Source organism: Lactuca saligna, chromosome 4, assembly GCF_052625555.1.
Source record: "Lactuca saligna cultivar CGN05327 chromosome 4, ASM5262555v1, whole genome shotgun sequence".
In the NCBI taxonomy this organism is placed as follows: Eukaryota; Viridiplantae; Streptophyta; class Magnoliopsida; order Asterales; family Asteraceae; genus Lactuca; species Lactuca saligna.
The window spans coordinates 98,200,375-98,214,967 of NC_136420.1; the positions used below are offsets into that span (position 1 = coordinate 98,200,375).

A 14,593-nucleotide genomic window follows, 5' to 3' on the forward strand; every position below is an offset into this window, starting at 1 on the left:
TCAATAGTAATTTAAGCAAACACAACCAACATATATATAATTGGAAAAGTTACATCACTTGTATGAATTACATGGTTCAAAATCAATTACAATATGTTGACAAAATATGAAAAGTTTGATGCCTTAACGTCCCATCCTCAAAAGCACTTGATTACCTGTTTAATGTTTTCCTGAGAATACAAGTTGTTTGAAAAGTGTCAACACAAGGGTTGGTGAGTTCATAAGCTTTTATTATAAAACTTAGTAGAAGTCTTTCACATGTAAATGTCGCATTTGTTTCAGAAAAATCCGATATTTTCCTTGAAATCCGTAAAATGTAGCCTTATAACCAAAGACCAAAATGTATAAGAAATCATCATTACTTAGTAGAAATGTCGTGAGTTTAAAATGATATGGAAAGTAAATTTTTTTTTAATCAACCAAAAACCTACTTCGGTTTTATGAAATCCAGTAAACTTTATGAATTGTTATCTCCCTAGGTGAGTCGCTATAATCATACTGTGACTATGTGAACCTGCCACAACGTTTCTCAGGCGTCGCGAAAATGAAATGACATTTGTCACCCGTAGACCTGCAGGTCCCACTGTAGCTAGCAGCAAGGTGTGGGGTGTCAAACCCAATATAGATCTATATACAAGTATCACGTTCTCCCTCAAGGAGATTCTGATTATAACTACCAGGAATTATATCCCGCACTCGGACGTACGGGGAGAGAGAGAGAGAGAGAGAGTCTCACAATATAGGTTAACAAGTTTACGTGAAATGTGTGTGAATATAAATCTTTCTTGTATGAATGTACCCTTTTTTTACGTGTGTATTGAGTGAGGTATCATAAACTATACCTATTATAGTTTATCTAAAATGTATGTAGTATGTATGAACTCTTTTATAGATGTGTATTAGTGTTATGAATTTATCAAACTATACTTTTTATAGTTTAATATACGCGTTCTAAATGAATGAATAAAATTTATTATGAATTACTTAGTTTTAGTTCATGATGACAAACTAACAAGGAAACACATTCAATAATTAGAACTCGTGATTATACACTTTGCTCAACATAATACAAAGTGTTATGATATTTACATGTTGTTGGCTAACTTTAGCCATTCTGCCCTGTTTTGGAAAAATCATAGAAAAATCATACGAAGTCGAAAACTAGATCCATAAATTCTAAGAGTTCAAAAAATGTGTCTAGTTTACTCATAATTTTTATCACGATTTTTAAGGACCTCCAACCTGGGTGAATAAGTCCAAAATCATAGACTAGTCCGGATTGTTGTTTGAAATGATAGGCAGTTTTGTAAAAATCACCATAAATTGTAGAAAAATCGTATGGAGATGTGCAAGTAGCCATTTTAAAGCTAAGAACTTGAACTATTTTCACCTTGTACAGTTTTGAAAACAAAAATGTTTAAGATGCCCAAAACAGTCCGTGAATGGAGTTGAACTTTTTTGATGAAGGCTGTTAGAAAAATTTAGTTATGTTCTTAGTATTTTAACTTGTATTCCCCCCCTGAAAACTTGAGAAAACATGAAAATGTAGGGGTATGAACTCACCTTAAGTCATTTCAGTAGATGATTGTTGAAGAATGGAAGTGTTTAATTCAAGAACACTTAGAGATGCCTTGAAGATTTTCGAGAATCTAACATTATAGTTATGGAGTTTGTGTAAGAAATCAAAGATTTAAGTAGAATGAAGTGAAATAATAATAGGGAGGATGAATTTTACTTACTAAGAGTGGAAGAACACTTGAAATCAGCCTTGAATCTCGAAATTTGTGTAGAAAAAGTTTGAGAGAAAAATGATGTTTGTTACTTAGTGGAATGAGAGCAATGAGAGAAAATAAGGAGTGTGGGTGTTTGTTCCAGCTAAAAAAAAACGTGGGAGTGAGTGTAATTTGAGTGTAAGGGACATTGAAGTGACATAGGTAAGGTGGGGAGGTATGGCTGGTCATAGAGTGGGTGTGGGGTGGTTGCTTGTGTCATAAGTTAAGGCAAAGTCAACACTCCACCTTAAATAAATCCCCCATTAGATCTTTATTATTTAGATAATGATTTTCATAAAAATATGTTTAAATTATGAATATTTAGAGTTTATTATGTTAAAATATAATTTCTGGAGAAAATCCCGCTTTAAAATCATGAAAAACGGGCTTAAAATGTTAAAAATATCAAAATTGGGCTAAAAGTGACAAATTTCCGAAGTTTGGCCGAGGTTCGGCCTTCTGATGCTGAAACCGAGAGGAGGGAGGGTAGAAACCGAGAGGGGAGAAGAGAGAGGGTAGGAACCGAGAGGAGGGAGGAGAGAACAGAGGGGCGCGAAGAGACAGAGAGGAGAGAAGGAGCAGAGACCGAGAGGAGGGAAGAGACAGAGAGGCGGAGCAGAGACCGAGCGACCAGAAGAGACCGAGAGAGGCAGAGACCGAGCGACCAGAAGAGACACCGAGAGAGGCAGAGCGTGAGAAGGCAGAGACCGAGCGACCAGAAGAGAGACCGAGAGAGGCAGATACCGAGGCTCGGTCTCGCATGCCTCAGCCACCAGAGGCTCGGTTCTGGTCCTAAGAGGCATCTCTTCCCGGTTTCGGTTCCTAAAGCCTATTTTTATCGTTTTCGCCCCGTTTTAAGCCGTTTTTGACCCGGTTAAGGGTCGGTATGACCCGAATGATTCCAAAAAGTTACAGGAACTTTTGAGAGAGATTTAGGAGAGATTTTACCTACTTGGAGAGATTTGGGAGAGATTTGACATTATTGGAGAGATTTCTCATACAAAGAGATATTTGAGAGAGATTTCACATACTTGGAGAGATTTGGGAGAGATTTGACATTCTTGGAGAGATTTCTCATACAAAGAGATATTTGAGAGAGATTTCACATACTTGGAGAGATTTGGGAGAGATTTGACATTCTTGGAGAGATTTCTCATACAAGGAGATATTTGAGAGAGATTTCAAGTGTGGCATTTGTGAGTGTTTGGCTCCGCAATGCAAGTTTCTTGAGCCTCGTTAAGTCATGATTAAGGATCCCACACACTCCCAATGTGTATGCAACATGGTTTTTATCAGTTTAGTTCATTGATTAGCACTAGGGCTTAGGAAATTTTAACACAAGACTTTTCTCAAGTGATGTTTTCCCATTAATATAACAAGTTATACAGTATGAACATAACACAAACCCTAATGCACAAGGTTTAATCGAGTTGACCGGCTTGACTTGACTCAAGATTGACGATTGTCACACTCCCTCAGCAGTAGGATCCGAGCCCATCACGTAAGTGTTTCCTTTCTCTGTATGACCAGGCAGTTCAATCGCCCTGTCGTGTGCCCCCTCCAACAGTTTTGGAGGACTTTCATCGGGGGCACTGTTGGATCCTTTGGAACCCCTAGCAAGAAACTCAGATTACTTTTCTTATGAAGATGGGGATCGGTACTAATTGTCTCAGTGTTATCGCCAGAAGAGGCCTCCAACAAAGAGAATCGCCTCGTGACACGATGGAGACTTCTTAGGGACCCGGAAGGGGTAGGATCCTTTTGAGAAGAACCAGTAACAACAACGTCCTACAGATCCGGATCCTCGTCGGTGACAATAACACTTTCTGAACCGACGATAGCCTCGATTCCCCAACTAGAAACAGAGGGTGGAAGAGTCTCTACAAGGTCGACATCGCGACACTCAAGATCACCATCAACTAAACCTTGAAGAGCTTTCTCTAAGGATATAATCTCATCCACACCTGAAAACAAAACAAAGACAACAATGGTTAACAAAGTTAGCAATTTTAATGCGCTTTGTCGAGTAAAAAAAGGGCGCGGGGGGGGGGGGGGGGGGGAGGTAAGAGAAAACAGAAGAAGAAACATCATACATTCTTTCTCGACGAAAAACTCAGGTATTTTCCCACGAGACCTCTAAGCGGATCTCATCCTGCCAGTGGACAAGAAGCAGTCGAGCTAGTCCTCACCATTGATGCTAACCTTCTCTAGGGAACCAACTAGCTCTTTTTCAGCACCAAATAGTGTTGGAGCGCGATCCACATACACCTTAGTCCTCGGATAGCTAAGCACCACAAGGTTTATGTTCACCCATAAAAACTTCTCCTGCCAATTCTTCTTGGATTTTTTTTATCGTAAATGAGGATAGAGACTCCTCACCGAAGAGAAAAGTTCCAAGTCCCAGACTGGTTGGAAGCATTGAAAAAGTGCTTGAACATCAAGACAGTCTGGTGATGGCCTAGGGCACGACAGAGAAGCTCAAAGCCCACTATCTTGTATATGGTGATTGGGGTCAGTTCCATCACAGAAAGCCCATATTCACGGATGCTCAGGTTGAAAAAGTCCATAATGGGAAAACACAGACCTGCCTCGAATAAGGCAATGAGAGTGCTGACCTTGCCCTCGGGAGGACTATAGAGCGATGCATCGGGAAAAGGAATTTGAACCCCATGTTCGGAGACAAAGCCAAATCGTAACTGAAAGGACTCCCATTCCTCAGCAGTAAGTTCCCTTCCTAAAGGATGAGCGCTAGCCAGGGAAGAATTCAAAGAAAAGGTCAAAAGGGTTCTTTGAGGCAAGAAAGCAAAAATAGAAGGGCAAAAAGTGAGGAGGAAACGTCTGGAGGAACAAGGGTTTAAATGTTACTAAAAGAGTAGCAAACCGTCTCATGATGAAACCACCGAAGAATGGCGACTTCGTCCTGACAACTGCACAAACTAGCAATAGAAGTCCGCCACGTGTCTACAGGTAGACCAGAACTAGTCTGCTACATCACAAACGCAGAAGCCTATTGGTCTAAGGGACTTGTTAACGTTATCGTATGCGACCACGTTAAACTTAACGGGAAGCACTGATGGGTCGTTATCAAGCTAGAGCCTTGGCCGACACCTAGCCTTGGCTCAAGTAGCCCGACGTTGAGCTGGTAGCTCGCGTCCCCTCACGAGGAAAGAATATTCCTCGTGATCTTCTCATTCTCTCATGACAAATCATGTCATGAAAAGGAGCCTGGTGACGCCCATAACTGGCATCACCTGGTAGTTAGTCATCGTTGGCATACTCCTCCCAATAAGAGGGTGCCACATCTCACTCCCACATAGGAGGGTCACTTCATTCCGTTAGAAACAGGTATAAAAAGATCTCTTCCTACCCAAGAAAGAGATCAATCTTTTTCTCTACACAATTTACCCTAAAGTCTCTCTAAGTAGGAACTAACTTGATCGTCGGAGCGACGTCTTGAGAGAACCCCCGATCGTCCTTTAACGATTCTTCTGTGTTGTGTTCACAGGAAAAACTCCAGGACAAAGCCGTCTATGAGAAACCAATTCCCTGTCGAACATGTCACAACAAGTAAGTAGTTAAATGCTAGAGCAAGTAGGGTTTGTGGTGGAGATCTGAATACCAACTTGGATAGTGTGAACACTTTCTGAACTGATATTTCCACCCTATGTCTGGGTTACAAGAAATTTAGCCTAGGATGATCCAAGAGGATACTTATGATTCTAGACACAGAAATCGTAAGCCAAATTGCTAGAAAGATTTTGTGAGTGTTTGAAGAAAAATGAGAGCTAATTTTCGTGTATTTCTTCTCAAAAGGAAGAACAATTTATATGATAAACGAGATTACGGTTTTATAGGCTTGGGCCATCATGAGTTGCTTTGAAGCAAGTCAGGGTAATCCAGATTTTAATGAGGATATAGGGTTACCAAAACTAATGAGTTTCGTTAGTTTTACCATAATCACCCACAAGAAGATGAATTTCCCACTATGTTCCTATATGTAAATTCAGAGAGGTTTTGGGGCGCTACCCCTCGACTCCGCCCGCTGACCTGGCAACGGGACCCCAGCCAGGGGCACTGCCCCTAGACCTCGCCAAATGGGTGTCTCTCCTTTGGAAACCCCAGACCCCCGACTTGTCATTGAACCGACTTCTAATTTGATATTATATACATGCATGCACTCCGCACAAACCCCGTACATATATTAGAGTACAAATTATGAAGCCCCTTAGCTCACATATTAGTTCTAGTTACATAAAATGACACGGTGACACTAAAATCACCAACATTAAATGATGGTAATGATATTGTGTATATTTACTAAGTAGTTAATTGTAATGGATAGGTAATCAACTAATAAATGCTTATGTATTAAGAGATAAACAAAATTGGAAATAGATCAACACAAACAAATCAACAAACTGCCATTTTGATATATCAACAATATATCAACACCAATACAAAATACTAATTTAAGGTTGTTTACAAAATACCATCTCCCAGAATATATAATAACTTAAAAGTTCAAAAATCCATGACATTAGGAAACAAAAGTAGACAAACTCTATTCAAACAACATTCTTCCCTTTATTCCCAGCCCCCAATGATCTCCCTTGTCTTATTCACCTATACATGTACTTGTACTTTGGTCGTTGTGACTTTTTGCATTATGACCTAGATTTTATTCATTTTAGTATGTTACACACTTGTTATTTCTTGAAACATTACTACCCTACACCATATCTTCCATTTCCATAACAACCTTCTTTTGTTTCTTTTTTATGTCTACCATTAGAGGCATGATGGTTGGGAAGAAACAATGTGTTTCAATCTTGGATGAATAAATTTCATTCCATGTTTTCAATCCTAGATTTACACCATGGTGAAACAAAATTGGTAGCTCAATTTGATCTAAAAACCATGGGGGCATTAAGGGGGAGCAAAGTGGGCAGTTGTACATGATCTAATTTTTTTATTAATATATATTTATTTAGAAATAACAACTTATAATAAGGATCAGGGGTTATTTTTTCTGACTCGTCCCGACCATTGAGAATATTTAATTCCTTAGCACTGACCTTGCTAAAAGTTCTAATCAGTTGCGTACATTTTTAATGAATTGAATTGTTGAAAATAAAACTTGGACATAATGCATATAAACCTAAAACTTATTTCAAGAAAAAAGATGATGAACTGGGCATACATTTTGGCACTTACAAACTATTATCACAATGATTACAAGTCATTTTATAGTTGAATATCTAGAATTGAACCGTCAATTCTAGTATTAAAAATAATCTTTGATTGGAATAGACACAAACCGAATTTGAACTATCAATTTCGACACTTGTAGACAATCATCACACTAATTATGAGTTGTTTTAGCACACTTTTCCGTTGAATGACCATACAATGTGTATATGTATACGATGAAACGATGCCATAGCTACTTACTTCTACAAGTTTATCTCCAATGACTAAAAAAAAAAAAGAAAACAACAAGAATGAGGTGCTTGTGTTCCTTTCAGGAAAATGTATATAATCAATTACTTAATCCTGTTCCCGAGTTCAATTTAAGGAGAGAAAAGAAAGGAAATGAGTGGAAATGAAAGGAAAATAAAAGAAATTGGTGTTCCCAAGTTTCATTAAATGAAGAAAGTGTAGGGATCACTTTCCCTCCTAACTTTCCTTTCGATTTGGAAAGATTTGAAGAGAAAGAACAAAATATTTAACTTTCTTCCATTTTTTTCCAACTTGGGAACAGAAAATATAAATTTATTTTCTTTTCTTTTTTCTTCTTTTCTTTCATTACTTTCTTTTCTTTTCTCTTATCTTCTTTGCTACAAGTCGGGAACAAGGTGCAAGACTCACATGCAATATCTAGAACATTACATGTATATTAAGGGCGAATTCGTAATTTATAGAGTTTTTACTAACTATAACTAACATAATCAAATAGACCAAAATGACTATATCTATAATATTAAAATTCACGTCATACTAAAACCAGAATGACCAAATTTGTAATTTTCTATATTCTATATTCTATGAACTTATAATATAGATTCATTTTTAAACACTATTTTCTAAAATATGTTATAAAAAAAATAAAAACCAAGTCGGATTCCCGCCTTTGCACAACTCCAGAAACGCGTCCATGGCATCACTCCGTGGGACCATTCTTTAACGCGGTTTGGTGGGTCCCTTTCCTATTCGTCCACATTCTCCATATCTCTGATTCCTTTGACACATAATTTCTGATGTCTGAATTCCGTTCTCTCCTTCCGTCACCGCTACCCTCCACCAGACACCGATGCACAAACCCCGATATCGTCAGACAAGCTTTAAAGTTTACAGTTTCAGTTGTTGGTGAATCTGATCTGACACTGTATATTGGCTATCTTATCGTTTGATCCGCCTCATCGTCATCCATTATTTGTTTATGGTGATCACCAGCAAGGTTTCCACTACTACTGAGTTCTATTATTTGAGAATTTTTTCCGAATTACTAAGCATCATCGCCGGTGGCACACAAAAATTATGTCTCAGAAGAAGCCCTCACCTCCTCAGGAACAGCCTTCCGCCTCGTCTTCTGACGTCGGTGGCCGTCGTAAACGTCCTTCTTTCAGAAAGTAAGTCGGTTAATTTTCTCGTTTGTATTTTTTATTTTCCTCTTCCTTTTCCATTTGATGCCTGTAGGTTGATTGATTTGAGCAGAATTTAGGAATAAAGTGTCTGATTTTTTAGTAGAATTTATGAGTGACTAGATTGCTTGTCAAAATTGTTTTATGTTAGTGTGTGATTGACTACTTTTTATCCAAATTTTCTTCCATCTAATGATACGCTAAGTTGACTGATTTCAGCAGAATTTAAGAGTAACTTATGCTGCTTGCTAAATTGTATTTTGATAGTGCTGGATAAGGAAAATTTCATATAAATTGATCATCAATATTACATGAGAATAGTTTTTCTTATTGTATCAAGACTGTTTTATCTTTCTGTTTCTGATATACAGTGTGGTGCTTGAGGTGATGAATTTCAGCAAATTCAGCAAGTACATGGAGCCGATTTTGGAGCCCTTAATCCGCAAAGTTGTATGTAATTATTTTTGTTCCCTCGTTTTTATTTATTTATTAATCCCGTTTCTGGTGCTTATAATGGATTTATGAGATTCTACATTTAAGATTACTATATTTGAAAGAAGATCAAATAAATACTACAAATTGTTAAACGAACTGTTATACCTTATTAATTTTATGATCTGAGTATTAAAATATTATAATAGTATTGTTGATGCTTTTGAGTTTGTAGGTGAAAGAGGAAGTGGAATCAGCAATTGAAAAACATATGGCTGCCATGAACTGGTAAGGTGTATGATTCTGCTTGATAGATAGATAAATCATTTTCCTAACACAGTTGATAATAAGTAATAACCATGGTTAAAGCCTCTGTATGGTGTCTCCATAGGGATATCGAGAACAAAAAAGACTCTTTTGCCCCTAGAAGGCTACAACTACAGTTTCTAAGTAATCTATCTCTCCCAGTTTTCACTGGAACCCGAATCGAAGGAGGAGACTGTAATACCTTAAAAGTAGCCTTGATTGATGCATGCACTGGAAAAACAGTTCCAAGTGGAATCGGGTCATCAGCAACAGTGGAAATAGTGGTTCTTGAGGGAGATTTTGATTGCAATGAAGGAGACAACTGGACAGTTGATGAGTTTAATAGTAATATTGTTAGAGAGAGACAAGGGAAGAAATCACTTCTTTTGGGTAATGTACGCTTGAAACTTGATCAAGGTATTGGTCTTGTGGGTGATCTTTCCTTTACTGATAATTCAAGCTGGACAAGGAGTCGAAAATTTAGACTTGGAGCACGTGTTTTGGATAATTCTGATGATGATAGAGTCAGAGAAGCAAAGTCAGAGTCTTTTGTGGTCAGGGATCATCGTGGTGAATGTGAGTTTTTACTATTTTGCCCTTTACCTTTCCGTTTCTTATTCATTTTGATTATAATCATTTTACAACACCCCACCTTGTAAAATGACACTATTTTGCCATGTAAATTTGGGCTTAAATGTAAAAGCAAGGGCAAAATAGTCATTTTTACATGTGGTTAATGGTTCAAAAGAAATATTGTCCACTTTGGGGATGAAACGGGGGATAAAATACATTTTAGGGACGTAAAATGTTAAAAAACAAAAAAAAGGACCATATACACAAAACAACACAACCATAGGGACTAAAGGTGTAAGTTACTCTAATTCTTATCTTCTTTATCCAACTGCTTAAGTAAAATCGTCAGGGATGAATGATGATCGTGGTGAATGAGTTTTTACTATTTTACCCTTGGTCCCATGTAAAATGACTATATGCTCTTTACCTTTACATTTCTTATTGATTTTGATTATAATCATATTAATAGAGCCCATTACAACACCTCCCTCCCGATTGTCCGTTGATCTCATGTAAAATGACTATTTTGTCCTTACCTTTACATTTATTATTGATCTTGATTATAATTATTTATATAGGGCCCACTTCCATACACCACCTTCACCCTCCTCTTCTGTTAATGACTATTTTGTAAATGGGCTCAGTTAAAATTGTAAAAGTAAAGGGCAAAATAGTCAGTTTTACATGGGGTTAATGGTAATGGTGTCCACTTCCAGGGATGAAAAGGGGGATACAATACTTTTTAGGGATGAAAAATGTTAAAAATGAAAAAAAAGTAGACTATATGCATAAAACAACTTAACCACAGGGACTAAAAGTGTAATTTACCTCCAACTATCTAAGTAAATTCCAATACAAGTTTTTCTTTTTATTTGGTTGATAGTGTACAAGAAGCATCACCCACCGTATCTGTCTGATGAGGTATGGAGACTTGAAAAAATTGGGAAAGAGGGAGCCTTCCACAAGCGGCTAAATAAAGATTCCATCAAAACAGTAAAAGATTTTTTAGCTCTCTTCTATATCGACCCAAAACGCCTTCGAAAAGTAAGATTTTCATCCCCTTCTTCTTTTCTATTTAACTTTTATGAAAATTCAATTTATATATAAGAATCCATCCGCAGATCCTTGGGTCGGGTATGTCTACCAAAATGTGGGAAACAACTGTTGAACATGCTAAGAGCTGTGTGGTTGATGATAAAAAGCTGTATTTATACTGCCCTCGATCTCTAAACAGAAATGGTGTTGTGTTTAATGTTGTGGGTCAAGTACTTGGACTTCTTTCAGACTCAAAGTATGTTGCCATTGAGAAGCTCTCTGAAGTTGAACGGGTCAGCTTCTGATATCTTTTAAAATCACTTTAAAATAAATTTAAAAAAATCGGTTAATTATTTTTCGACATTTCAGGCTGAAGCATATAAATTGGTGATATCTGCGTTTCAACATCCGGAAAAAATCGTCCCCTATGATGATGAGGCCTCTCTTAGAACAGGCACTTGTTCTATCTCTGAAGATATTTACCCTTCAAACACCAAAATGATAACAACAAGAGACCCCGAATTCAGCAAAATTATAACTCCACATAAAAAAGGCCGATTCGATTACCCACAAATGATCGCATCATCTCCAGAAGCTATGTCATCGATTTATTCGGTATTGGGTATCGATAGCACAGATGAATACGGGTTACATAGTATGGAATCTGATGATCTTAGGTTTGATCAACCATTGAATTTAGTATCGGATACTTTGATTTGTGACGCGGGGACTTTAAAGAGTCATCATGATGATGATGAGGATATGCAGTATTTTGGTACTTCTTCTTCTACACAGAAGGTGGATTTGGAGTGTGCGGTTGATGGGTTTTTCTTTCCCCATTCTGCTATTGGTAAAGCTCAAAGGAGATGGAAGATTGTGTCTAGTGTGTTGAAATGGCTATCGCTCATGTTAGAGATACGTGAGAGAGATATTAAGTACTCGGGCTCACCATGAAAATATGGTTTGTGTAATTGCTGCCCGGTTTTGAACATTGTGTGCAGTTTTAGGTGGTGAGATGTTGGAAATATTTGGTTAAAAGCGTGTATAGAAACATGTATTTAGTTGTGTATTTATTCTAGTATCTATCTGCAAAGGGTTATTCTTTCAGCAACCCTGTGAGGTTGGCCTACATCCTCATGTGCACCCCATGAGCATCATGCAGGTGAAATCAGTTGTAGTCGGTCACAAAAGCCTAATCACTGGGGTGCATGTATAATACTAATTATATGTATGAGATCCGACCGGGTTGGAACCGAAAAGTACGTAATCTCCAAAGTAGTTAATGACTAAATTTTATTTTTCCGATAAACTGAAAATCAATGGTGCACTATATTTATAGTGACCTACATATAAAACTGATAACCTAAAATAATTGGGAAAAGTATTCTAATCCAACTAGATAACTAAGTGAACTTGGATAACAATCCTTGTTTAAACAAAATATTAAAATTAAGCTTATTCTTTCCGCCTTCAACCAAACCGTCCACGCTCATTACTCCCCCAACAAAACGCACCTTGTCCTTAAATGAAAATATTTATTTAATAAATGAATAAGATTAATCTCATGTATCAAATTATTAAATCAATAATACGCCATGGCCCACGTGTCATTGATTTGGTGTTCCAATTTGAATTTCATTTTACAACTCATATTCATAAATATTCATAAATTCTTATATGGTAACAAAATATGTTAATAATATCCACCGCACCTATACCCCGATTAAATGATATTTACCAAATTTGGTTACACTTATTATGTTTACACTTATTATGCTTTTATTTTCTCTCTTTTTTTTTTACGAATTTATAAGTTTTTTAATTACAAGAATTTCTTTATCGTAAGAACAAAAAAATCTAAAGTTTAGAAACATATTTTCCGCTTATTTACCATGTGTATGCATATTAAATCCCTGAAATTCCTGAAAATTAGAAAAATTTCAAAGAAATTAAAGATATATCAAAATTAACAAACATAATTGACCAAATCAACATAATTTATCATTCAAAAATCTAAAATACGGTAATGATAAACTAATTTTAATATGTATTGAATACCTTCTATATCAACATTACCTTCCATATGACCAATGCACAACACCCAAAACGATTTCAATCCTTTGTTTTACAATGACAATTAACAAGACCCGAGGATAATCCTTAGGTTGGTTTGCTTTTTAAAGATCCGATTTTTATACATGGTCAATTGTATGGTTACCCTGTCTAGAGATCAAAGTAGAGAATGATTAAAATTGTTAAGTTTAGATAAAGATAAAATTGTTAAGTTTAGATAAAGATGGTAGACTTACAAATAAAACTTCTAATGTTGTTTATAAAGAAGTTTTTAAAAAACTGTAAATTGTTTATAAAATATTATTTCTCATAACATGTTTTATTATTATTGTTAATAAGACTTTGTTAATTTTTCTTTTTATAATTCTTATTTTTTAAAAATATATGTTTATTTGAACAACTTAATTTTATTAATTTTATGATTTACATACTAATTTTAATTTTGTAACCTTGATTCTCACAGGTTATATACTAGTTAGGAATATAGCAGTTTTTGGCATCAAAAAGTTCCCACACGGCCTCATACACAGATCCAACTAATGAATTAAAACCTCCTATCCATTAGTACCTTTGATATGTGCATATTTAGTGTGTATTAAGGGTAGTTTATTATTCGTATATTAGCTAAATTGTTGCATATTATGGACAAAAGGTACTTAAAAGTGTTAAATTGTGTTTTTCAGTCCAAAGACGAAGCTCGGAAGCAAAAGGAAGCAAGAGAAGCGGTTAAGAGCTCAAGAGTGGAAAGAAGAAAGAAAACAACCAAAATAAAGCTTCTACTCGTCGAGTTATCTCTTGACTCGACGAGTCCGGTCGCGGATTCAGAAAGATAAACATTCGGAAGTCAAAACAGTTATCAGGTTACGACTAATGTGAGAGGGACTCGACGAGTCGCCGTATGACTCGACGAGTCGGTATGCATATATAAAGATAACTCTTTAATGCGAAAAGGAGGGAATTCTGGGAAGTTTCAGAGGTGTTAAGCTACGAATAAGAAGCCAGAAGAACCCTAGAAGTCGACCAAAGAAGCTAGAATCCAATTTCGGGAGTAATTAAGGCGTAATTTCATCATTCTACTTAATTCTTTTGTTTTGTCAATATGATTAAGCAACTTGAACTTATTTGTTTGCTGTTATTCACCTTAGTTATGAACTAATTTCTTTATACTTCTGTTTGGGGATACAAAGTTGACAATATGGTTTGATTGATTGGTAGGATTAATTCTAAGTTGGTGATTAATTGTTATTTTAGCTTGCTAAAGAACCTTGTGTATGAATGATAATTTATTTTCTGTTAATAGGAAGATAGTTAATTAGCATGAACATCTATTAATTATCAACCTCATATGATAAGTGACCACTAAATCATATGTCTAGGATTAATGAATATGAAACTAGGATTAATAAGAAAATTGAGTAAATTCATGTGCAAGCTTGTAAGATGACTATTGAACAAGAGGTTAATTAAAAATAACAATTTAATTAGCTATTGCAAGTCTAACTTAACCCGAATAATTAATCTAGTAAATGTAATTAAGTTAAGCGATTGGCCACTGTTTGAATTAGTTTATTTGCTAAGGATTAGGGTAGTGAACACAACTTAATCACTTGAATCGGTAACCAACGAAAGAATTAATCCATTGCACTATTACCTTAAAAGCAACCATAAAGTTAACCGAGTTGAACTAAACAGAAGTTTCTTTCCCATTATTGAATCTAGTCAATTTGTTCTTTTCTAGCCTTGCATTAGTTTTGTTTAGTA

At 36.1% G+C, this 14,593-nt stretch overlaps 1 protein-coding gene across 2 annotated transcripts; it reads left to right on the forward strand.

Annotated features, from left to right (window-relative positions):
- Nucleotides 1–8,011: 8,011 nt before the first annotated feature.
- LOC145042453 (calmodulin-binding protein 60 A-like) lies at nt 8,012–11,866 on the forward strand. 2 transcript variants are annotated; one of them, XM_078990878.1, is made up of 7 exons: nt 8,012–8,401; nt 8,785–8,863; nt 9,081–9,133; nt 9,237–9,727; nt 10,608–10,768; nt 10,846–11,052; nt 11,129–11,866. In XM_078990878.1, the coding sequence occupies exons 1-7, from the start codon at nt 8,310–8,312 to the stop codon at nt 11,711–11,713; spliced, it is 1,668 nt and encodes a 555-aa protein (XP_078847004.1). In that variant the 5' UTR covers nt 8,012–8,309; the 3' UTR covers nt 11,714–11,866. The 2 variants fall into 2 exon arrangements, with proteins under 2 accessions (XP_078847004.1, XP_078847005.1); XM_078990879.1 differs by lacking the exon at nt 8,012–8,401 and having other exon boundaries at nt 8,779–8,867.
- The last annotated feature ends 2,727 nt before the right edge of the window (nt 11,867–14,593 follow it).